General features: G+C 39.7%; 1 protein-coding gene across 4 annotated transcripts in view; it reads left to right on the top strand.

Moving 5' to 3' along the window:
* Positions 1 to 18,593, top strand: part of LOC125225692 (band 4.1-like protein 4) — a 116,286-nt gene extending 97,693 nt beyond the window's left edge. Inside the window, exons 6-21 of one of the 4 annotated variants that reach the window (XM_048129519.1) lie at positions 2,363 to 2,483; positions 3,550 to 3,637; positions 4,075 to 4,227; positions 5,436 to 5,590; positions 7,053 to 7,144; positions 7,439 to 7,517; positions 7,867 to 8,052; positions 8,566 to 8,712; positions 10,005 to 10,080; positions 10,229 to 10,314; positions 11,153 to 11,335; positions 12,081 to 12,224; positions 12,299 to 12,538; positions 14,834 to 15,086; positions 16,592 to 16,797; positions 17,165 to 18,593. In XM_048129519.1, coding sequence (XP_047985476.1) covers positions 2,363 to 2,483; positions 3,550 to 3,637; positions 4,075 to 4,227; positions 5,436 to 5,590; positions 7,053 to 7,144; positions 7,439 to 7,517; positions 7,867 to 8,052; positions 8,566 to 8,712; positions 10,005 to 10,080; positions 10,229 to 10,314; positions 11,153 to 11,335; positions 12,081 to 12,224; positions 12,299 to 12,538; positions 14,834 to 15,086; positions 16,592 to 16,797; positions 17,165 to 17,180 — 2,225 coding nt within the window. In that variant the 3' untranslated portion in view covers positions 17,181 to 18,593. The remainder of the gene's footprint in view (positions 1 to 2,362; positions 2,484 to 3,549; positions 3,638 to 4,074; positions 4,228 to 5,435; positions 5,591 to 7,052; positions 7,145 to 7,438; positions 7,518 to 7,866; positions 8,053 to 8,565; positions 8,713 to 10,004; positions 10,081 to 10,228; positions 10,315 to 11,152; positions 11,336 to 12,080; positions 12,225 to 12,298; positions 12,539 to 14,833; positions 15,087 to 16,591; positions 16,798 to 17,164) is intronic. The other 3 variants (XM_048129523.1, XM_048129524.1, XM_048129522.1) reach the window with 3 other exon arrangements.
* Positions 18,594 to 24,471: the final 5,878 nt, after the last annotated feature.

Genomic DNA, 24,471 nt, shown 5'->3' with positions numbered 1-24,471 from the left:
GCTCCTAACTCTTACAGTCTGTCTTAATCTTCACTAAACACAAACTCGAGTAGCTAGCGAGAGTACGAGTAGCAAACTCAGTAATTTCATCTGTAATTATAGCTTGGCTGCTTACTAGCTCGTGCTCGTGCAAATACTACTATTATACTAGCCAACTCTGCATGTAACTAATCTCTTACGAGTCTGACGCATATCTACATCGTGTCTACATCACCAGTTTCCTATACGCTCGTGGTTCAAAAAGTATAATCTTGAGCGTTGCTAAAACTTTAATGCGCGAGCGTTAAGAGATAGTTGAACAAGACTTGCCCCCAAGCAAAGTTAAACCCATTTTTTCTCAATACCCACCAAGGACCATATAATACCGGGACAGATAAAGCCCATACAAAAAAAGCGTCTTTTAGGCTTAAAACTAGATGGCGCTGTTTCGCAGCCTTGAAGTGGCCAAAATCATATTTTCCTCAAATATTTTTGCGTGTTTTTATTTTATATAAGAACAAATGACATGCTTCTTTTTTTGATATCATGATATCGCGTCAATACACGTTTTGAAAAAAATAAATTTGTAGTCATCATCAGTGTAGTTATGATAGAATTTAATAGGTGGCGCTAAAAAATTAGGTACGATTCTTAGTATGGAGATTGTACCTCTAAATCCTATTATACATAAATCATCCTTGGTATGAAAATTGTAAAACCAATATAAATAATCCTTGATGCAACCCAAGAAAAATGTAAGCTATAAGATATGAAACCAAATCTAGTTCATTAAATATTTTTTCTACTCCCGTATTCGTGAGTTACAAGGTCGTGCATAGAACTTTAAAACCACAGATGTCATATATACCATAGATCAAGCAAACGTATCTACTCAGCGTGTCAAATGAACTCAGTGAAATCCACTGAGTTGTCCGTCTTTACTCGCAGCTTGCAGCTTTCGGGCGTCAATTTTTGTAAGTTGAAGTCAACCAAAACATAAAAAATGCCTCGTTACGTGATATTCAATTGCAACAACACAAAAATTATGAACAATCAAGAGCCTGAGACATATTTAAAATTACAGGCAAGAATCAACTTCAGTACAAAATTTGACACGCTCGGCCCCTATACAAATATATGAATTTGTTTCTTCTATCTAAATTAAGTTCTGTGTTTAAAACCCTACATAAAAGATGTCAGGACAAGTCTATCTAGTCTATACCCTGAAAACATTTAGTAGCAGTAGCACGATATAGCTGTTAAAGTTCAGTAAATACATTGCTACCAACTTAACAAACCAATTCGCAGAGTCGAGACTCCTTCGTTGTCTGCTGCGTTCATTGGCGACGCGTCGAATCGCATTCAAATGTAATGAGAACTCGATTCAACTCGGCTCGATTCGTCTTAGTGGCCAGGCTTCAAAGAACCATACCATAGACAGTTTTATTTTCATGTTTGCACTCAAACTGATTGTATGCTAACTCAAACTGAGTCAAAAAATGCTCGTGGCGTCTTTATTAACAATTTTCGGCTTCCACCTTTTTTGACCTCAGAGATAGTTTATTTAAAACTCAATACTTCTACTAACAGAGATAATTTTGCGCCGGGCCGTAACTACCTAAAGTTGATAAAATGTAACTTTCTCATCAGTTTCTGAACAACCAAGAGGGCACCGGTTGAAAATTATTTACATTAAAGGAAAATATTCGTATTTCACATTACCCAATAATATTATAAATTTAAGGATCTCTCAAAATGTAACCATTTAGGAAATAGATTGATCTAACCAGTCCAAAGGACATATATACTCGCTCATGATTTATGTTAACTAAAATTTGAACACTTACGTGCGAGAGTAGTGCTGGTTAGAAACGTGTCTCGTGTATCCCTCAGGCACGATTGTTTATTGCCGTGGAAGTGGGACGAAGCATAATGTGTGCATTGACATCTGTTGGAAGAATAAAGATAGGTCTGCGTTTAATGGCTGTCGTGAGTGTGGTAGTTTTCTTCATTTTACGCTTTTCAGGAGTCAATCAATAGTACTAAAGTATGATAGGGGAATAGATAACAACACTAACTACCCTGGGCTAGTTGTACGTAGCCGAATGGCACAAATGCTCACGAAACGAAACGCTCGTAGATATCTATCTCTATCGCTCTTGTGTATTGGCGGGACTGAGCCAGACTACCTTTCACGGCGTTTCGTTTTGGTTTCGCGTTATAGAAATGCCATTCGGCTACGGCACCAAGGACCGTTCATTATGTTAGAAATGTTTTTGTGTGGGTTTATCTATTTCTGAACGTTCCTAAGTGGAACTCCTCCATATTCCAATAAGTTTTTTTCGGTGGCCATTCTTAATGAGAATAATATTTGTTTATACAGCGGAGCTGGGTGACTACGATCCTCGTCGGCACGTGTCTGGCTACGTGTCGGAGTTCCGGTTCCTCGCTCACCAAACCCCTGAACTGGAATCCCGCGCTGCCGACATCCACCGAACACTTACGTGAGTCAATCATGAGAGAGTATGGCCTAGTATGAAAGTGCGCACACGAGGCGACGCAACTTTTCATACAAATACGAAAATCGCCGAGCAACTGTTGCCCCCGTGGGCGCGACCCTTACTCATTCAAATTAGCGAGAATAAACAACCAAACTAGAAAATAACCAGCATTTCACATCAGGCACTCCCTTTAAGTCCTGATTTAGACTGTGGAGGTTACATACAATTTTGAACAGCCATCAAATACCGCAATGTAATAAAACTCGTACCTACCTATGCCAGTTCTCGTACCGTCTAAATGGGCCCTTACTTATTAACAGCGCTCTCATAAAAGTCAGAAACCTTATAATTACTTACTTATATTAACATAAACTCTAGGTGCCTATAATTCGTAAATGCCTGTTAGGTACTTTTAATAAAAGCATAACTAACAGCAAAGAACATGTAACACAGGCTAATACAACAACTAAGTTCTAAAGAACTTTTAACTGAAATAGAAACCTGCAAGTTTCTTCTGCGAGTGCGAGTATAATATGCAAGTTATGAGACAACAGAAAATCTTCACCTGAAGTTTTAGACATGTGTGCATCTCACAAACAATGCTAACTACAAAAGCAGCTTCGAACAAAAAGACGCGTATACAGTAGCTTGTATACTATGATCACGGCAAAGAGAGTAGCAAGTTGGTTGCATCGTCAGAAGAAAGTAAGTTTCAAGGAATTAAGATTTCAGAGGGAGCAGTTTCACGCCGGAAGAGTCCCCCCGCCCGCGCCGGAAATTAAACTTCGTCGCGCTTCTCGCCTAATTGAATGAATTTTTAACCGTACAAAGATGCAGTCTGCGGCCGAGGGCGCGTCACAAAGCCGCAATTACATGCAAATTACGTGTACTTAGCACCAAGTGCGGCCGAGGCAGCGAACGCCGCGGGCCCGCGCCCTATCCAACTGATTATTCATTGTTACACTTTCCAGAATAATGCCACAATTTGTAATAATTCACTTCAGCTATTCTTTATTATTGTCTTTTGTTTCAGTTACCCCTTTCGACTAAATTGCGTTATTTGTTACAGCGGCATTTCGCCGGCGCAAGCCGAACTGAGTTACCTGGATAAAGTGAAATGGCTCGACATGTATGGCGTCGATTTGCACCCCGTTCTGGTAAGATATTTGTCCGAATTCTTATATTATTCACTACGAATAGCAAACACCGGTGTACGTAGCAAGTAAAATCTGGATTTCAGGTGGTATGCAAATTTTATATGTAGCGCAGAAGGCGGTCCGAATCCATTGGTAAAATATGCAAGAAAATTTATTATATATTTTACTGAATAATTTACCTATCTCAGCATGCTAAATAAAGTTATTTTATTTTAAAAAGCAACCAGAGACAGGAAAAATGCAATGTACCCAAAAGTTGCATTCGTTTAGTTTTTACTTCACTTTTGAAATCGGCAAAACCTAAGTTCTCTATGTATCTACATTGTATAGAACCTTTTCTTTATGGTACTAAACATTCGCATCGTTAAAGGCAATATTTAACAAATAGTTACATTGATTAATTTCATACTACGTGATTAATTGATTATGTTCAACAGGGTGAAGACAGCGTAGAATATTTCCTCGGCCTGGCGCCCAGCGGGTTGCTACTGCTGAAAGGAAAACACACCGTCGCAAACTATTACTGGCCGCGCGTCTCCAAGCTGTATTACAAGGGGCGTTACTTCATGCTTCGCGTAGCGGACAAAAATGTGAGCACTCATCTTTAATTAACGAATATTTTCCTCCTGCGACAGCCGAAGCGAAAACCCCGGCGAAAAACTTCACTAATTGAGAGACGAATAAATAAACAAAATCCTGAGTCTTGACCCCGTTTCTAGTTGGCAGCTATCTCATAATCGCGCAGTGAATAGTGAAGTGGTGCAAGACGTCCACCTTCTGAGGCTTCCCTGAAAGACATTCGTAGGAAGGCAATTATAGATAAGTCAGAGGACTGAGCGGCGTATTTACTGCGCTGTGGAGCGGCTGATAACCGCGCGCCCGCTCGCGTCCTGCGGCATGTTGCTGGGTATTGGCCTATTTAAGTCTTAAGACGGAAATATTTTTTTCTCAAACATGGTATGAAATATTGATGTTATGTGCCTTATAATTGGCAGCGAAGTATGACGTTGCAGGTGCGGCTAGGACGATTGATAGATAATGGAATTTCATACAAACCTTGCAGGCCAAGGCCGGCAAAGTCTTCTTTTTTAATTTCCAAACACAGATAATTGTGACATAACATCCAGGTATTTAGCCAATTAAAAAAAAAACTATAAGGGGCTTTATAGACGTGCCGACTGCAACTGGTACGGGCCCTAGACAATATTTGATTTTGGGTGCGTTTTCATACAAAAAAAATTTTTTTCGTTTTTTTTTAATTTTTTTTTAAATTTTTTGTTTTTTTTTATAGGCGTATACGGGGTATTAAAGGGGAACGAAAATTCGATTATTTTTGCGCTACGACGCACCGTTTAGGAGATACAGCCATCCAAAATTACTATTTTCAGTAGACTTTATTTATTTCATACCATGTTTGAGAAAAGCACTATACATACCTCGGCGGGAAATGGGGTTGCCCGCCTCAGACCTATCCGTCTTCTATATGTCTTCGGCCGGCAACCCCATTTGTCCCGGCCTCTGTAGTAATGTACTATTTCTATTATTAATAATAATAAATATTTTATACGACAAATATATGTCTAATTAACCATTAATGTATTGTATGATATGAAATTCTAATACGGAGATGCTACAAGGAAAATGAATTTCTTAGAATATTTTTACATTGAATTAGGTACTTCCCTACTTATATTTTTGTTATTATTTCTAGTTATGTCAGACAAATACTTCTATTATGTTGTACAGTAATTACGAATATATATTGTTAATATAAAAATATTGTGTTTTTTTTTAACAGAATGAAACGTCAACATACGGTTTCGAGTCTCCAACGCGGTCAGCTTGTCGGCACCTGTGGCGCTGCTGCTCCGACCACCACGCATTCTTCCGCCTTCAGCAAACCTCTCCAGCGTCCGCCGACATCTTTGCGTTAGGAACTCGACTTAGGAACAGGTTAGCTATCATCCTTACAGGTAATCAACATACTTACATCTCTAAGTTTGGTACTGGAGTCGCTAGTTGATGCTGCTCCACCGCGATGATTTTTTTCGCTTTACGCTTTTACGTATTTGCATTATGAACTCGCGGTTTAATAGGTGTTGAATAATCCTGACGTTTACTAGAATATTTAATTAATAATAATAATTTACCGGATATCGTCGACGGGGCCCGTTTCTCGAAAGGTACAAGCCTTGTATTACAAGTGCGCGAACTGTCAAATCGTATGGGTTGTCATGGAAACACACTTGTAATACAAGGCTTGTACCTTTCGAGAAACGGGCCACTGCTATTATTTGCTAGAAACTGAATCTCGTCTAGTTAGGTAATTTTGATTGTTAGCAACGTTTAGCAGTTTATGTTAATTGTGTGCAGTATTTACTTCAAGTGTACCTAATATTCAACTGCCTAAAACACGGTACATTGGTACATTTAAGTAGATAATAATGGTTTATTCGTAAAAACACAGACAATAAACAATTTTCGAGACATACAGATAGAATATGAAGAGTCACGAAATGGTCTCACCTCAGCATATTCCAGGGCTACTTCCAGCGCTGGTCTTTCGCTCAGACCAGCGCTGGAAGTTGCCAACAATATATATAGATATAGTAATGTCTAAAGGTATTTCTCACAACTACTTTCACGGCATTTATAAAAATATATCTACCTTCGAAATGTAACAGACGCAGGAACAATAGGTATAATTAATAAGAACCTGCTTCTATTCAAGGTAAAACTAATAAGTTCTTCGCTAAAACTGTCTTTCAGATGTGTCTGATAGATGTTAAAAATTCCTTATTGAACTTTCTCGTTCCGTAGTTTTTACACTTCGCTCGTAGTTTTTACTTGTTGAACTTTCCAACAATCTTTTGAAGTCGCTTGCATGCTCTTGTTTTACATCTACGAGTAGGAAGTAATGCTACTTATATAAGTAAAATGTTAAATGAATCAAAGTAAATCTATATCTATAATTACTTATTTATATATATCACTTCCCGTATATTGCTGCTTAGGAACAAAGAAAAAGTGTGTTGTTTTCAACACAAAGTATGGAATGGCATCAAACAAATATTTTCCGAGTTTTAACAGCGTGTTGTGAGACGTGTGCGGCATTCCGATGAAGTTAGAAATGTAATCATTTTTTTATACCACACATCAAACAAGCAGACGACCCTCCTGATGGTGAACAGTCACCATACTTTATGGAAGAATGCAACTCCAGGGGTGTTACATGCTCGTTGCCGGCACTTTATAAATCTGTACATTCCTTTTTTGACGAACTCCATATTGTAGACCCTCGAGAAATCCTCGGCAGACAGGTTATTCGACAGCCAGAACGTTCACGGAAGAAAAAAAAATTTGCAAAGAAATATATTTTCATTTCATCTGTAGCTAACGCTTTTTTTTTCAACAGCGGGAGAGGAGCTCGGCCGCGGCCGCCACCGGCCTTCACGCGCACACCATCGCGGCGCATCGCGCGCCCGCCGCACGGCTCCATGCACGACGGTAAAACCAATTAAAACAAGCCCAAAAATTGATTGAAATTCTGCTCATATTTCCTAGAAATACTCGTGCATGTTGGGACCGCTGTTCTCGTTGTATTTGAAGGATCTACTGCATACATATCGGTCTCATACTCTTAACTATTCAGCAACCAGAAAAGATGTTTCTCAGACCATAAATTGTCTGCGATAGACGCCAATGCCCATGATAATAACCTAGACCTATATAATTATATACATCACACAGCTGGGTTAATAGTCCTCGTATTTAAAATAAATATTTGCTTTTTGTTTTCAGTACACAAACTAGAAGACTTGAGAATAAAAGACTGTCCCCCGGAAATTAAGCAACCTACCTCAATACACCGTCCCATTTCGTGAGTGTCAATTACCTGCTTCAGATAGATTTCGATTTGATTGAATTTATTGCTACGCCTGATTGAAAATATCATGAGGTGATTGATTGAAGTGATTTCAATAGGTCTTCGAAGCCTTCTCCGGGTATCGTTAATAAAGTGAATATTGTGAAAACATCGTAAACACATTATTATTATAAACAAATTGCTGACGTTCCCACAATCAGACAAAAATAAATCATACATATTTAGCAAAGTCATATAAATCAAGCTGGTTTTAGTTAAACAATTGTTTGAACCTTTTGAACTATGCTTTATCTAAGTTAGCTCAGTATTTCCAAGTAAGATTTCAATGTTACCTTCTCTACAGTATGAACGTCGAAGGGACATTAGAACCGGCGCCAGCACCAGGTTCACCTCGGTCGACGCGCTCAGCGCCCGCGCGGCGGGGACTGTACTCCGCGTCACCCAGCGCGACCCGACCACCGCCGGCACCCCGCCACCGCTCCGCTTCCGTCGATTCGCAAAGCTCTAACGACTCGCGATCCAACCGCAGGTAATGGCATAACCAACCAAAGTAATAATATAGGGTGGACCCCAGCGGCTGCAGCACACCTCGATTCTTCGCTGTATGAACGTCGGAGGGACGTTAGAACCGGCGCCAGCACCAGGTTCACTTCGGTCGATGCGCTCAGCGCCCGCGCGGCGGGGGCTGTACTCCGCGTCACCCAGCGCGACCCGACCACCGCCGGCACCCCGCCACCGCACAGCTCTAACGACTCGCGATCCAACCGCAGGTAATGTCTTAACCAACAAAAGTCATATGGGCCCCAAGGGCTGCAACATGGCTTGACTCTTCATAGGAGATATTAACCACGCATTTATACAAAATTTACCTCAGAGAAGACTCCGTGGCCTTGATAATTTGAGCTGCAACAGTTGAAGACTAGCGAGTCAGAGTCACCCCGTTTCGAGTTTCGTAACTTTGTTATCTGAGGCATAGTGAAGAGATAATGTCACTAAAATGACGATTACAATGTCTGTTATTTGATTATCGTATTTCTATCAGGCATAAGCACCGGTCCCGAAGACAGCAGTCGGACGCGGAGAGTGAAATGTCCCGGGGCTCAGGGCGCTCGGGGCGGCGGCACCGGCGGCACCGCTCGCGCCACAAGCACGAGTCCGGCTCAGAACACGACTCGCAACCCGATACCAAGTAAGGCCTGATTTAGGCCTGATTTAGACGGCGTGCGAACTCGCATGCGATTTTAGTTACATTGCGGGCTGTTGAGGTTACATACAATTTTGCACAGCCATCAAATACCGCAATGTAATAAAACTCGTATGCGAGTTCTCGTACCGTCTAAATGGGCCCTTAGACGGCGTGCAAACTCGCATGCGATTTTAGTTGCATTGCGGGCTGTTTATGTTACATACAATTTTGCACAGCCGTCAATACCGCAATACAATAAAAATAAAACTCGTATGCGAGTTCTCGTACCGCTTAAATGGGCTCTAAGTCTCATCTGGACTTTAGTGAGGTACAGAGTAAAAAGAGGTGGGGAGGAACGTGCCTCAGACCCACCAAAGAGCGTGACGTATCCAGTTTGTTCTAATTTTAAAAAGATATGGTTTTACCCAGGATAATTTATATAGGATTTGTTACAATCTTCATACTAACAATCGTACCTCGATTTTTTAGCGCTACATTTAAATACTATCAGTGTAGTTATCACCAGGGCCCGTAACTTTCATGCCGATGACATTAATTTGACGTCACGCTGCTTATAGGATGATTCAAATAGTTTTATTGTAATAATTAATCATTATTCATTAATCAGTTTTTATCATGTACAAATGACTTCAAAAGTAAGCTATTCATACGTGGAATAATTAATACCTACTTGATACGTGAAACGAAAAGGAAACAATTTGTTTTGTTTTAATAATTTATTGAAATATAGTAACAAACATAATTAATAAAATGAATGTAAAAAATAAACAAATAATTTAATTTACTTTTCACGTATCAAGTAAGTATTAATTGTTTCACGTATGAATATATTAGTTTTGAAGTCATGATTAAAATGATTAATTATTAAATAAAACTCTTGAATCATACTATATGCACAGTGACGTCAAATTTATGTCATCGGCATGAAAGTTACGGGCTCTGGTTATCACTGATGATGCCTAAAAATGTATTTTTTCAAAATATGTATTGACGTATCATGATAAATAAAGAAGCATGTCATTTGTTCTTATAAAAAAATAAAAACACGCAAAAATATTTGAGGAAAATATGATTTTAGCCATTTCCAGGCTGCAAAACAGCGCCATCTAGTTTTAAGCCTAAAAGTCCCATATATTTCAGGGTTAAGCTTTTTTGTATGGGCTTTGTCTGTCCCATATTATATTATCGTCCTTGGTTTTACTTTTCAGTTTAAACCTCACTCACGTTCTAAAATATGCAACACGAGAAAACTTAAAATATAACATGTTTTGCAGAGAATACGAGCTGGTGGAATCTGAGTCCCAGTGGAAGGAGGTGCTGAGACAGACGACAGCCGGTAGCGGCGTGCAAGTAAGTACCGACCGTAAACATAACCATCAAACTGCAGTCGCTGCACTTGCATTATTCAAATCCTAAAGATTAAGAACGTCTAGAAACGGACATGGAAACCGATGCGGCGGTGGGAATCTACATTTTAATTAAACCGTTCAATTTGTAGGTGGCCAACGTTCGTCGCTCACAAATGGAACCAGAAACGGGAACGCACCGGTCGTCCCACAAACACAGAAGACACAGGAAACATCGGTAAACTTTATGCTCATTCTCATTTTATCTTATGTACATATCTGTATATTATTCACATATCTTGTACCTTCTTTTGTAGTTATGGATAGTGACTTAGCCGAAAACTTTGATCGTAACCAACCATTACACGAAATTGAGAAAGTTTTTTCCTGCCAGTCACTTATTTTAGAACACAAGAAGGTAGATATAAATTATATAAACGTAAGATATGTTCTGAATTTGATTACTTACCCTTCAGGCGGGTTGGATTTATTAAGCGAAGTCAAATTGAAATCTAGATCCCAGACGGTTCTATTATTTACTTCGTCGAAATCTTACGTTTGTGTTTCATTGTTTAATTTCGTGAATTTTGCTTGCAATATTTTCAGTCAGTATTTATCAATAGGCAATCTAAAATAACTATGTAAAATAGATCTAGGTATCTATTTTACATCATCCATTTAATGTCTGTTAGCTCGTTAGGTGGACGATATTGGGAAACTTGCGGATCACTTCTGGCTGAGACCAGCTCAGGAGCGGAACAAGTGGGATTCTAGGAAGAGAGCACAACGCCACAGTTTAAGGACGACTAAGTAGTTCTGTTAATCTCCCGCGATCGGTATTTGGCTCCTTGTCTCCTGACCTTGGCAGCGCCACGCAGCCAAGCGCGTACTGGCGCGACCGGCATCTACACCTCGCTCGCGCAGAGTGCTAACTCAAGTTGAAACCGCGCGGCGCAAAATTTGTTAGAAGAATTATTACTGAGGCGTCCTTCTACTGTGCCAATGCTCTTTGATGGGCGATAATGAGCTGATAATTAATGAATGAATGTTCAAATCCTTTTATTGCCACACTTTAGGTCTCGGTCTGGCTCACCAAACGATAAGAAATGGCTGCCCAGTGAGCTGAAGCAGCACTTAGAGTTCTCACTGGTGGACACGGCGGGTATGACGGAGGAGCAGCTCAAGGAGATTCCCTACACCGTGGTGCAGACCAGCCACGCGCGGCAGACCAAGCTGAGGACCTCCTCGAGGCATAGACAGTAAGCAATAGATTATATTTTGTGGCTTTCCATTCCAGAAGGGTTCTTATTGTTGAAGCGGGTTAAGAATTTCACCACCCCCTGTTATTTCGTGGGTATCGTAGAAATCAAATATCAAGTCAAATGTGGGCGATGGGCTGTCGAACTGTCAGTAATATCGCAATTTAATTTTCTTTCAACACCTTAATTGCTAAAATTGCCACTGAAAATTAATCAGTCTCGTGTACTCTGATTATCCCTTTTGGGAATAAAGACGTGGGCGTTGTATGCATTTTTGTTGTAATTTCAGACGTAAAGGACCTCATAGCTTTTAAAGTGAAGGAGCTCATAGCAGTACCCTTCGGTGATGTTAAGCCAAATTTGAAAACATCAAATGTATAAAAGCATCTTTCGGCCTCTAATACAGAGTTGTTATATTTTCCTCGACCCTTGTCTGTCATATTTACGCATGGCTAAAATTACCAATATTATAAAAAATACAAACATTGCATTAGTATACTTAAATCTCGCTGGGATTTATTACCCTCTCGTAAATGACGCTTATCTTGATTTCTCTACATTTAACTTTTGTTCTTAATTAAATAGGTAAGCTTTGCTACTGAAAATATAAAATTTATCGCTGAGATATTATAATCGTTGCGCCCCAATTTATAACGTGGTTAACGGTTTACCAAAAACTATTTTAGAATACCCATACACTCTAAAGTTTACTGTATTTCTAAAAATGCTTTAATATCAAACTTAGGACTGAACACGGATCATTAGTGAGGCGAGAGAAGAGTTCCTTAACTCACAGCAAGAGCGCCCATGACAACCATAACCAAGGCTCCCTCCGATCAAGCTCAAGCACCCTTAGCACGCACCGAACCGGCATCGAGAAATACGGAAGGTACGAACTCGGGAACCGCAAAACAGATTTACTCTGTAAGCTTCAGGGTTATATAATATTACAAATGTTTTCAGGCGTGTATACCCGAGCTACGAGGAGACCGCCGGCCGGAACGGAGATGATTTCTTAACAAACAACGGATATAAAGGCAACGTGACGCCCGTCTCGAACAACGACAACCCTTACAGCCCAGTGACAAATAGCAATAGCAACAGCTCAAGCGGAGAATTGATATCAGGGAGCGCGCGGGTCTCCCACGAACACACCGACTCGGGCCTGGGGGCCGACCAGGATTACGCCTATTCTTCCGAAAGGTGAACAAGCAATTTATTTAATCGTTTAATCACTTACCTACAAATTCTCTAACAAGAGTTCCTACAACTAGGGAAAAAATCAAATTTATTTTTTTAATAATTTTTTGATTTGTTGTTTTTCAAGTAGTCACACTACTATATATATATAAATTATAAACTGAAATAGATATCATACACGAAAGAAAAATAGACAAGGCCCACTGATGGCCGAGCCGGGAATCGAACCCGGGTCTTCAGCTTACGCGGCTAACGTCCTAATATTGTGATAAACACTAGACTGACGGGCGGGTGGTGGTAGTGGTAAGGACGTTAGCCGCGTAATAAGGCTGAAGACCCGGGTTCGATTCCCGGCTCGGCCACCAGTGGGCCTTATCGTTTTTCTTTTCGTGTATGATATCTATTTCAGTTTATAAGAGTTTCAGTTTATAGGAGTACCTACACCTACAGTCAGGTATTTTGAATATAGGCCACATTAGAACCCTGTCTCGTTGACGCTGTGCTTCATTTGCCATAGTAGGTACTTTGACATTTACTGTGAAAGAGTTCTACAGTGTCCAGGGTTTCCAATTAGTTGGCTGTACAAAGGTACTTTGTAAATGTGAATAAAGTCTCGCTGAAAGCTGAAAGGCGGTAAATGATGCGATCGACTGATCCGATCACGTGTCATTCAATGCGTTTTAAATACTGTGCAAAACGAATGGCTTGTTGAACATCTGAAATTCAGTGTTGCGGGGATTTGGCAGATTTACAGCTTTTTCATGTCGTTATTTTGACTATTGTGCATTTATTCGTAGGTGGCTTAATGCATCTACAACTCTACATACATACTCGTATTTTAACACACCGTGGATACTCGTAGTATCAATGTAAATATCTAAAACTGTAAAATATATAGGTATTACAAACAGAGATGTTTGTTTACGAATAGTGCTCGATACATAATAATATTTCGTAAATGAGCAGTTTTCAAAAAACCACGTCAGCAAATTTTAATTGATCCTATTTTGTTACCAACATTTCTGTAATATAAATCGACTTTCGTGAGATATATATACAGGATAATTGTTATAATTAAGAAAATATAGATACTAGAGAACCTAAATGACCAAATAAAACTTACTAAAATGTCAAAACTAATTCACCTTTTTCCTTAATTTTTGTACAAACTTTTTGAGAACTGAAACTGAAAATAGTATGTGTACTGTATACTCGAAGTGTAAATATTTCTCGCATTCACATTATCTATAGGCATTAAACTAGTTAAAATATCTTCCTATGAATGTCTATTTTCATGTCAAACATTTTAAATGTAGCTTCGAGGATTCATAAGTGCTATGACTATTTATAGACGCCCCCAACCCTTGCTTTCGTGGCGACACTTGATCCCGACTTCAGTCCCTCTTTTGAGGAAAAGGGATTTCAAGTGCTTCGTTCTTTCATAATCTTTGAAACCGTAATGATTCGCCGTTTTATCGAAGTTGAGTTTTTACAAGTTGTATTTCTGATTGCCCCGTGTTCGGAATTTCACCACCGCCTTTAGTTTCCTTCCATGGGTGTCGTAAAAGTCGACTGCGGGACATAATGATGACATATGCACTTATGACATTTCATTCATTGTGTTGTATAATTTCATTTTTCATATTTTCCCTTTCTTGTTAAGAGTGGATCTGATATGTGGTGCCGTAGCCGAATGGTATTTCTGCGACGCGAAACGAAACCGAAACGCCGCGAAAGGTAGTCTGGCTCTGTCGCGCCAATACGCAAGAGCTATAGAGATAGATATCTCCGAGCGTTTCGTTTCGTGAGCGTTTGTGCCATTCGGCTATGTATGTGTGCTCAGGAGCAGTATTAGGTTTCTAGCCCATCGCATGACATTGCATATCCATGTGGTCTGCCTACCCCATTTTTGGAAAACAGGCGTGTTTATCTGTTGTTAACGAACAAAATACTCTTAATTAAGCTTGAGCAGTTTCATGATATTTCTTGACCGGTCTGGCGCAGTCGGTAGTGATCCTGCCTGCTGCGCCGCGGTCCCGGGTTCGAATCCCGGTAAGGGCATTTATTTGTGTGATGAGCACAGATATTTGTTCCTGAGTCATGGATGTTTTCTATGTATATAAGTATTTATATATTAAATATATCGTTGTCTGAGTACCCAAGCCTTCTTGAGCTTACCGTGGGCCTCAGTCAATCTGTGTAAGAATGTCCTATAATATTTATTTATTTATTTATTATTTATTATGATCTCCCTACCCCTTTTAGGAATATGGATGAGTTTACGTATTTTGGTTGTAGGTCGAGCGACAGCGCGAAATGCGGCGCGCCGGTGTCAGCGGTGCCTGTGAGTAGGCAGTGGCGCGTGCCGGACGGGCCGGGCGGCGCGGGCGTGGCGCGGCGGCCGCCGGCGGCGCCGCGCGGGCGCAGCTCGGCGACGGGCTCCCAGCGCTCGCTGCTGTCCGTGGCCAGCGACAGCGCCACCTCGCGCCGCCCGCGCGAGCTCCTCCCCCGCTACTACCCCCATCCCGCGGACACGGGTTTTTCTCTCTTCGTGAGTGGGCGCTTCGCTTTCTAACCGAACTTCCGCGATCCGGCGGCCCTTGGCGAGCAAATATTGTTTTATTGAGTGTTTTTGCCAGTAGGTACTGCCGGCCGGTACCTAACCCTAAATGCAAAAATTCTTACCCCCGGATTTTTCGGGATATTTTGGTATATTGTCACTTACCTAATAGAAAAAGCCAAAGAAAAGAATCGGTGTTATAACACCTGGTAGGGTTAAATGAGATAATTGCTAAGTCTCAGTTACATCTCAGTGATTGCCATAAGATTCAGCACTCACTATCTCATTATCGGGTGAGAATAGATCTTGCAGAATATTTAACGTTTTCACACTTACCGAAAATAATATTCCCTTATTGGCACCTATATATGTATATTTTCTAGATTGATACGATACGTACTTTCACTTTTCAGTCAGTTCCGGACAGAGGTCCACCTTGAATAGATTTCTTTTGCAGAAAGATCACCTCTCTGCATTTGACTGTACGTAGAACAATCTTTAAAAATATCTGTCACAGGTAATTTTAGACTTTAATAAAATAATAGCTAATTTAATATAACTAATTGAAGACAGGGATAAAAAAAAAAAAAAACTTACTTTGCACATCAAATAAAAGGCGGTATTTATTAAATGCATGCGACCAGCATGAAAAACGCCATAAACGTTTCTATTTTAATTGCTTCGGCGGCGATTTAAAAGAAGCCAGTAAAGTACAATAAATTACAAAGAAGCTTACAAGGGCCGCCGGATTAATCCGCAGCTCCTGTTTCTTGGTCGCTGACGAAGCTAACCGTGTACAGGCTGCTGGCGACATCAAACCATTTACAGTTTTAATACCATTTATTACTTGGAAACACTCTAAATATCCTTCAGTTCTAGCTTTGACAACAAAAAGTAACATTTGTAAATGAAAAAATGCTTTAATCTTTAATGCGATGCGATATTTAAAAGTTATAACGAAAGGATAATAGAGGCGTTTTATCATTTAGGTACATAAGTTTGATAATGTGTGTACTTACTTGACTATGATATGCGCATTTTATAGTAGACCTGAGTTGAATAGTCTAATTCACTGACGCATATTAGATTTGGTTTACATTAAATTATCATATACATACACTATTCTATGCTACGGGGCTTCCAATTTTCAAAACAACAGAACACTACGAGTGATAAATAGCGTAAGGGCCCATTTACACGGTGCGAGAACTCGTATAGCAGTTTTATTGCATTGCGGTATTTGATTGGTGTTCTGAACAGTATGTAGCCTCAAAAGTCCGTAGTGTAACAAAAATCGCGTGTAATTTCATGCGCCGCGCCGTCTAAATGAATCTTATAATTTAGCGTTTACACTTGTAGTGCGATGTTATTGCCTCCTGCTATCTGGGGTTAATTATGATATACCTACTTACATGTATAATTTTATGTCACAAGTACTGTATAAAGCTATGGTGTGCACCGGTAGTCGTTGACGCTCGTGATTATGGGATACGCAGAGACATGCTAGCAACAACAACATATTGGTGGGCGAGCCCGGCGGATCGCTGGCGCGGCGGCACGGGCCGCGGCCGGCGCCGCGCGCGCCGCGCGAGTCCCGCGAGGCGCGCGACCACAACGCCAACCTCGCGCGCACGCACGCGCGCATACACCGCCACGACAACACACTCAACATTATCCTTAAGCCTCTCATAGAAAGCACGCAGTAAGTAAGGCTCCTCGACCCATCTGTGTCGCAACACGTAGCGGAATGACCTAGCTGCACGCAACCCCGGTTTGTTTGTAAATCCTCCCTGCCTGCGGAGGTTTATATGTTTTTTTGTGCATGCGGGTGAAGGGTAGTGGTTAAGAATGTGGTCAAAGTAGACTAACCCGATTTGACTAACCTATTACTACACTTGTTTAATTTCATGTTTTATTGTTCTTTTATGCACCTGTGATTGTGATTAAATAAATTGTCCATAACGTGTGATTCGCTGTTCTAATTTTATATTATCTCTACCTACATGAATTAAAAAAATTTTCTGCAAAGTGTCGATTCGCTCTGGTAATACGACTTTCCGTGAAAACAGGCTGCAGAGCAACTGAATTCTTCGAGCGAAGCGCCCGGGGGCCCGGGCGCGGACGGCCCGCCGCCGGCCGGCGGCAAAACTTCGGCCACGGCTGAAATGAGCACCGAGCTGTGAACCGACTTACATTTATACTTACTATAAATACTGTGAATACTCTTGTGTTTTTCCAATGTATGTTAACGTATGTTCAATATTTTATATTATTGTTTATATCGTAATTCTCATTATGTTAAATATTTTCAAAAACATGAAGCTCACATCAGTATTTGTTTGTGTTGTGTACAGGATTTTATTTTAGCAAATAGACAGATTTATTTTATGTTTATATAAGGTTTAAGCTATTCAATGATACCCATCCAAGATTGTGACAATTTATATAAAATATCAATTAAGATCTGTGCCAAAGACTTGTTCTTACTTCTAACTTCAGGTTACTAGACGTTATTACTTGAAATGTTCAGTTTATATAATTTATTAATCTGTTCAGGCTGTCCAATTAACTTTGTAACTTTAACAGGTTTTTTAAACAATTTTCTTTCACATTTTTTTTATTATTTATAAGTAAAATACTTTTTTCATGAAAAAGACGGGTATTATTATTTACTACTTACTATCAGTTTCACTGAACAAGTAATTGAATCATGTACAGTTGTTATGTAGATTAGTATTTTTGGAATAACGAGGGAACGTGTTAAATGTGAACATGTTCACCAGCGTAATATAAAGTGACTATCAGTAATCTTTTTCTTGTAATTGATTTACATGTAAATAATTCCAATGGATCGGCGAATCATTGAGATAGGTTTGAAGTTTGTGAGCCAGTACCTACCCAGCTTTATTGACTACAAAACTCGGATAAGAAATCGAGTTCACAAACAATATTTGAGACCAACATTCCAAATGTTTGTATACACGACTTTATTGTCATTGACATAGAAACGTGAAAATAGAATTTTCTGTCCTCCAGGCGGAAAATGTCAATTTTTAGGCCGCTGCGCTAAACAAAGTTACCGCTTCCCGGATTAAACAGAAAAATAGTGTACACATTTATGCCATAAATAAGAAAGCCTCAGATCACATGTTTGTTGACCTCGGCTTCGTCTCGGCCGCCAATTACATGTGATCCGAGATATTTCTTACTTCACTGGTAAATGTTTGTAAATCTACCTAATTGGCATGTTGTAAAGATGTTTGTGAACTCGACCTGTGACCTTACCTATTATCTTCAAAAAAAATGTCTCAGTACCTAACTCTGGATGTTATAAAGTAATTCGTATGTGCAAGTCACAAGAAGGTAGAGTAAGAGGGTCAATTGGTAGGGGAATGTGGCAAGACTGAGACCCACTAAACCCGAAAGTTTGTATCCAATTACAGTTTTATATGTATTTTTTCAAAACCGTTCCGATTGTCCATAATAAACATTACTATTTGGAAACATTTTGTTTACTTATTTCTACATTATAAATCCCGTCTATTGTGAAACGTTGTTTGCATGACAGTCAGTTTTTTGTCTGGTCAATATGAATATATAAATATGTTATATTAGGCAGTCCTGTATATGGTAGGTTACTTAGTATTTTGCCATTCGCTTTTCGGTGTAGGAAAACATCTTGAGGAAACCAGACTAACTCTGAAAGGTCAACAGCAGTCACTTTCAGAAAAACTAGTGCATACGCCAATTCTTGACATTAACGCATTCAGTGCCGACACGTGCTACGCGCTACGAATGTAGCCAAGAACATGGCGAAAATCGCCTACGAATAAATCGGGTCAGCGGCACTGAATGATCGAAATGGATACCAGACTCCCATGAGACAGTGCAAAATACCAAAATAGCACAAGAAAAATGATGAGTTGATGACCTACTAGAATAAAGTAATAAATAATAATATGACACACAAAAATAAATCAATATTGGACATGGAATAGACACAGCCATCGGACATTAATTGTAACTAAATCGTTATCAGAACTTGATAATAATTGTGTATAACAAAGGGCGGTGGCTACGGCATTAATTAAACCGCTGTATCCGTAGTATCGTTCCGACCGCCATTGCCGTTAATGAGGGCCGTTCGATTCGTCGCCCCTGCCTTTCATATCATTGAGAATATTGAAATACGCTCGAAGCAATACACGTCATAAATACCTAACACTCAATGGGATCTGAACCGCCTTCAAGGAACGGTCAGGGGTGTATGCGACACCCGAAATTTCAAGATTTAAAGCGTACTTGTAATAAATGAACTTGGTGAAAAGCAATCATATTAGGCCTATAGCAATAGTGACTCTGTTTCATCGCCTGATAATAAGCATATAGACTCCTGTAACACCAACCGGTCAAGCCAAGGTAACGATCTCATACCTATGTCGGCGTGTGAGGAGCATATTTTTAACCTAATAGCTAAATTGCAATCAGTCGTAAATATAATGACACTATTGACTGTGCTATTGAGCTAGTTAGAACCTGAGGTACCAGCCTCAGGTACCAGAGGCCTTGGTCACATTTTCTTTCATAATGTGAAATTTATTTCGATTTTAACCTGAGGTATATTAGAATCCTATCAATTAAGAGTATCTAACGTTTTCCAAACGTCAAATTTAGCATAGACGCAGGCATTATAGGTGCAAGTAAACTATACAGTGTGTTACCAACAAGTGGGTTTTGACAGCTCATATGTATGAGCGATGTGAGTAATGACAATTAAGAAGTGCACGCGTTACATTGATTTATGATTTGCTGATATGCGCAAACGATTGCTAAATGACAGTATTATTATTGGTTTTAATAAAGGTCCGGGTGGTGGTAACACACTGTATACTAACTAATCTTAATATTATGTAACTATTACGTGATGAGTACCTCCTAATTGGTGCAATTTCTCTGTTATCCCGGGCCCTCACAGTGTCCGATTGCAACCTCTAATTCGATTCAGCCAGCTCGGTTTTGGAATCGGAACCCCTTCAGTCCGTCTTACTAACCACGTACTGGTTCAGGACATTTGATAGTAGGTACTTTGCGTCTCTTGTGACTAGGAAACTAATCAAATCAAGTGTTCAAGCCCTTTAGCAATGATTGAAGTACCTACCAGGGATGTTGCGGATATTCGCATCCGCATCCGCACGCGCGGAACTTCCGCATCATTTTCAAAATCCGCATCCGCATCCGCCTCCGCAAAAATCAATACGGAGCATTCGCATGATGCGGATGTTGAACAGGTCGGTACAGGAACGACTTAGACGCGGCCCACGTGCACGGTAAATTCACCATTGGCCAATACGAGTCTCGTTACACGTCTGTGATTCGTGGATCGCGAGATTTTTTAGTATCGTTGGCCCACCTTTATCTTAATTTCTAAGATTTTTAAATATGAAAGGTTATTTTTTTGAATAAATATAACTTCTTTGATCAAATTTTGTGTTTTTAATATGCCTGAGTAAGTGCCTATCCTCACATTCGCATCCGCATCCGCATCTGCAGATGTGGGACTTGAAAAATCCGCATCTGCATCCGCATCCATAAATAAATAAATAAATAGTGGGGACACCTTACACAGATCAACTTAGCCCCAAACTAAGCAAAGCTTGTACTATGAGTGCTAAGCGACGATATACATACTTAAATAGATAAATACATACTTATATACATAGAAAACATCCATGACTCTGGAACAAATATCTGTGCTCATCACACAAATAAATGCCCTTACCGGGGTTTGAACCCAGGACCGCGGCTTAGCAGGCAGGGTCACTACCGACTGAGCCAGACCAGTCGTCAAATAAAAGTCTCAGTAACTACATATTTGTCAACGTTTTAAGCAAATTAATTTACGCAGATAATTATAACGAACAATGTGCCGCCTATTAATAGTCAGATTTCATTTGAATTTATTTGTCCCCGTTAATTGAAAGCCAAAAGCAATGCCTTCAATTTTCACGTTCATTCTGCCTAACTAACCGAACTCGCTCTTGCTCAATTCGTCAGTAAAACCAAAAGACAAAACACGACGTTGACCGTCACACACAGACAGCACAGACTACACAGACACCGCATTATTACCACTTGCGCAACCAAGAACTCGCCAGGGTGGCTAGCCGAATGGCACAATCGCTCACGAAACGCTCACGACGATTACCAGGCCCCGTAGCCGAATGGCATTTCTCCGACGCCAAACGAAAGCGATACGCCGCTGGCTCTGTCGCGCCAATACGCAAGCGCGATAGAGATAGATATCTACTAGCGCTTCGTTTCGTGAGCGTTTCGTGAGCGATTGTGCCATTCGGCTAGCCACCCAGGCCCCGTAGCCGAATGGCATTTCTCCGACGCCAAACGAAAGCGATACGCCGCTGGCTCTGTCGCGCCAATACGCAAGCGCGATAGAGATAGATATCTACTAGCGCTTCGTTTCGTGAGCGTTTCGTGAGCGATTGTGCCATTCGGCTAGCCACCCAGGTAGGCACACGTGAACATTGCTCATATGCCGGATAACCCTTTGGACGGGTTTTTGACAAGCGGGCGGTTATAAAACAAATAACGTCCGGTTTCTGGTGTCGCGTGTCATTTTTTGTCTGGTAGTGAATGTGTTCAGCGTTCACAAAGATTACATGGTCAACTAGAGATATGTATAATTTCACTGATAAAATACCACGATTTGAGAAATTAAATTTAGTAGCATCTCGCTGCATTACATCAGTATAACAGCCTACGTCCAACCCTAAAACTCGACCATACTTATCCATACTTAATATTATAAATGGGAAAGTGTGTGTGTCTGTTTGTTTGTCCGTCTTTCACGGCAAAACGAAGCGACGAATTGACGTGATTTTTTAAGTGTAGATATTTGATGGGATGGAGAGTGTCATAGGCTGCTTTTTGTCTCTTTCTAACGCGAGCGAAGCCGCGGGAAAAAGCTAGTAATATTATATATGGGAAAGTGTATGTGTGTGTGTATGTTCGTCTATCACATCAAAACGGAGGGACGAATTGATGTGTTTTTTTTTAAGTGGAGATAGTTGAAGGGATAGAGAGTGACATAGGCTACTTTTGGTCTCTTTGTAACTCCCCACTTTCCTAAAATAGGGGTGGATTTTTTTATTGAGCATTCCGCAATTTTCGAATTTAATACGAGCTAAGCCACGGCCAGAAGCTGGGTAGTTGTTTATGAATATTCAAATATTACACGAGTGCTGGTTTTTGTTCGTTGATACAACTGGATCAAGAGGTTGCGATCCTATACTAAATCACTACGGGAGAGCATAATTATGAGAGCGAGTTTAGTAAAACGTCCCACTTTTTCGATTGCTATAAAGCTGCTGTGTCAGTTTATTCATATAAAGATAAAAGCAAATCTCGTCTCTTAAAGTGAGTGGGACGTCTTGTGGTAACTTTGAGTTGGCTTGAATGCTCCGTCTAGTAGTTGAGGTGGTCTGTGGCGTCACAGCTCCAGTGTCCATTTGTGGAAGGGTGAAAAATCATTAACCGTATTTAATGAAAGGGCTTCTCGGGCGTCTATGATTACTAGTTAATTGGAAGCCGGAAAATCAGGGACCAAGACAAAGTTGTAAATTGAAAATTTAACAGGTAGACATTATGCAGTAGATATAAACATAAACCTATAGCAAATTACGTAAATGTATAAGGTAAATAGGTAGGGGGCATTTCGATTGGCGGACAATTTCTACTACTTAATCAATTTTTCTAGTGTTAAACTACTGAGTAAATGTCCACTGGACACACATGTCATTTGTGGCCAGTGGACACTATTTAATAATGTAAAAATTGTAAAACATGGAAAAATAATGGTTAGTTGAAACTACCTGGGGGTTTTCCAAATTAAATCCCGAATATCGAATTTCGCCAGATCTGGACGTGTTTGGGCTCATTATTCTCAGATTCACGAGCTGATTCGATCCCGACTATAAAAAAATGTGTCTTATTTTTTTCCTTTTACGTCACGATTTTAGTATGAACTTACTACGAGTGGGACGTAGGTATTGGAAACTCGAATTTTTTATGGAAAATTCGGGACACATTTTTTTATCGTCGGGATCGAATCAGCTCGTGATTCTGAGAAGAATGAGCTCAAACACGTCCGGATCTGGCGAAATTCGATATTCGGGATTTAATTTGGAAAATGGTCAAAATGGTCCCCCTGTATACATTTTTCACAATGATTTAATTACTCACTCTAAAAATAAAATTACACCTTAAAAATAAAATCAGGTAGGCACTAGATGAATTTATCATCAGACGTAGTTAAATTACAATTTCATTAGGTACAGCGTAATGAACTAAATAAAAATGAAATTCCAAGAGATGTGGATGAATTATGAAAAATAAATCATTCAACTACTTTTTCTTATAATTAGTATATAAGTCCTCCAAATCTCTACTTATATAATTATGGTAGTATACGAAAATAGTACGTACTTAAGTTGTTACATGTAGCAGATGCAACTAATTGAAAAAGGTACTTAGCGTTTAACTGAATTAGCGATTTAATTTCTAATTTAATCACACAGCAATAAAGGCGTATTGGAGGCGTAATCTCGTTCAAACGCCATGAATATTAGAGTAATCGCTGTAATGTATTAAGCAGGGTGAAGCGGAAGTAACTGCCAACATTTTAGAGGCTTTATAAAAGGTTCGAGACCTAAATCGTTTTCAATTCGTTTGTTTATGTTGATTTTATGCTTTATATGATGCACGCAACGTTAAACCAATAGACTTATTAAACGTTATGAACCAAATGATTTGATGTTGAGATGATGATTTTGAGAAATAACTGCATGAAATCAGAAGTGAGCCAATATGCACAGCGACTACTAGTCGTATCGTAACTCGCTATCGTGCTACGCATGTCGTAGCGTCGTAGCGGTTCTACATCGCAGGGAGTGACAATTCTGTTGCAGTAACTATCTTAAAACGTTATAAATAGGGCCCGTAACTTTCATGCCGATGACATAAATTTGACGTCACGCTGCATATAGTATGGTTCAAGAGTTTTATTTAATAATTAGTACCTAGGCGTGATCATTATTCATTAATCATTTTAATCCTGAATTCAAAACTAATATATTCATACGTGAAATAATTAATACTTACATGATACGTGAAAAGTAAATTAAATTATTTGTTTATTTTTACATTCATTTTATTAATTATGTTTGTTACTATATTTCAATAAATTATTAAAACAAAACAAATTGTTTCCTTTTTTTTCACGTAGCAAGTAGGTATTAATTATTCCACTAGTATGAATAACTTGACTTTTGAAGTCATTTGTAAAATTGATAAAAATTGATTA

Source organism: Leguminivora glycinivorella, chromosome 4 (assembly GCF_023078275.1).
Source record: "Leguminivora glycinivorella isolate SPB_JAAS2020 chromosome 4, LegGlyc_1.1, whole genome shotgun sequence".
Lineage (NCBI taxonomy): Eukaryota > Metazoa > Arthropoda > Insecta > Lepidoptera > Tortricidae > Leguminivora > Leguminivora glycinivorella.
The sequence above is the reverse complement of the archived record's forward strand: the minus strand, read 5'-3'. Positions and strand labels throughout refer to the sequence as shown.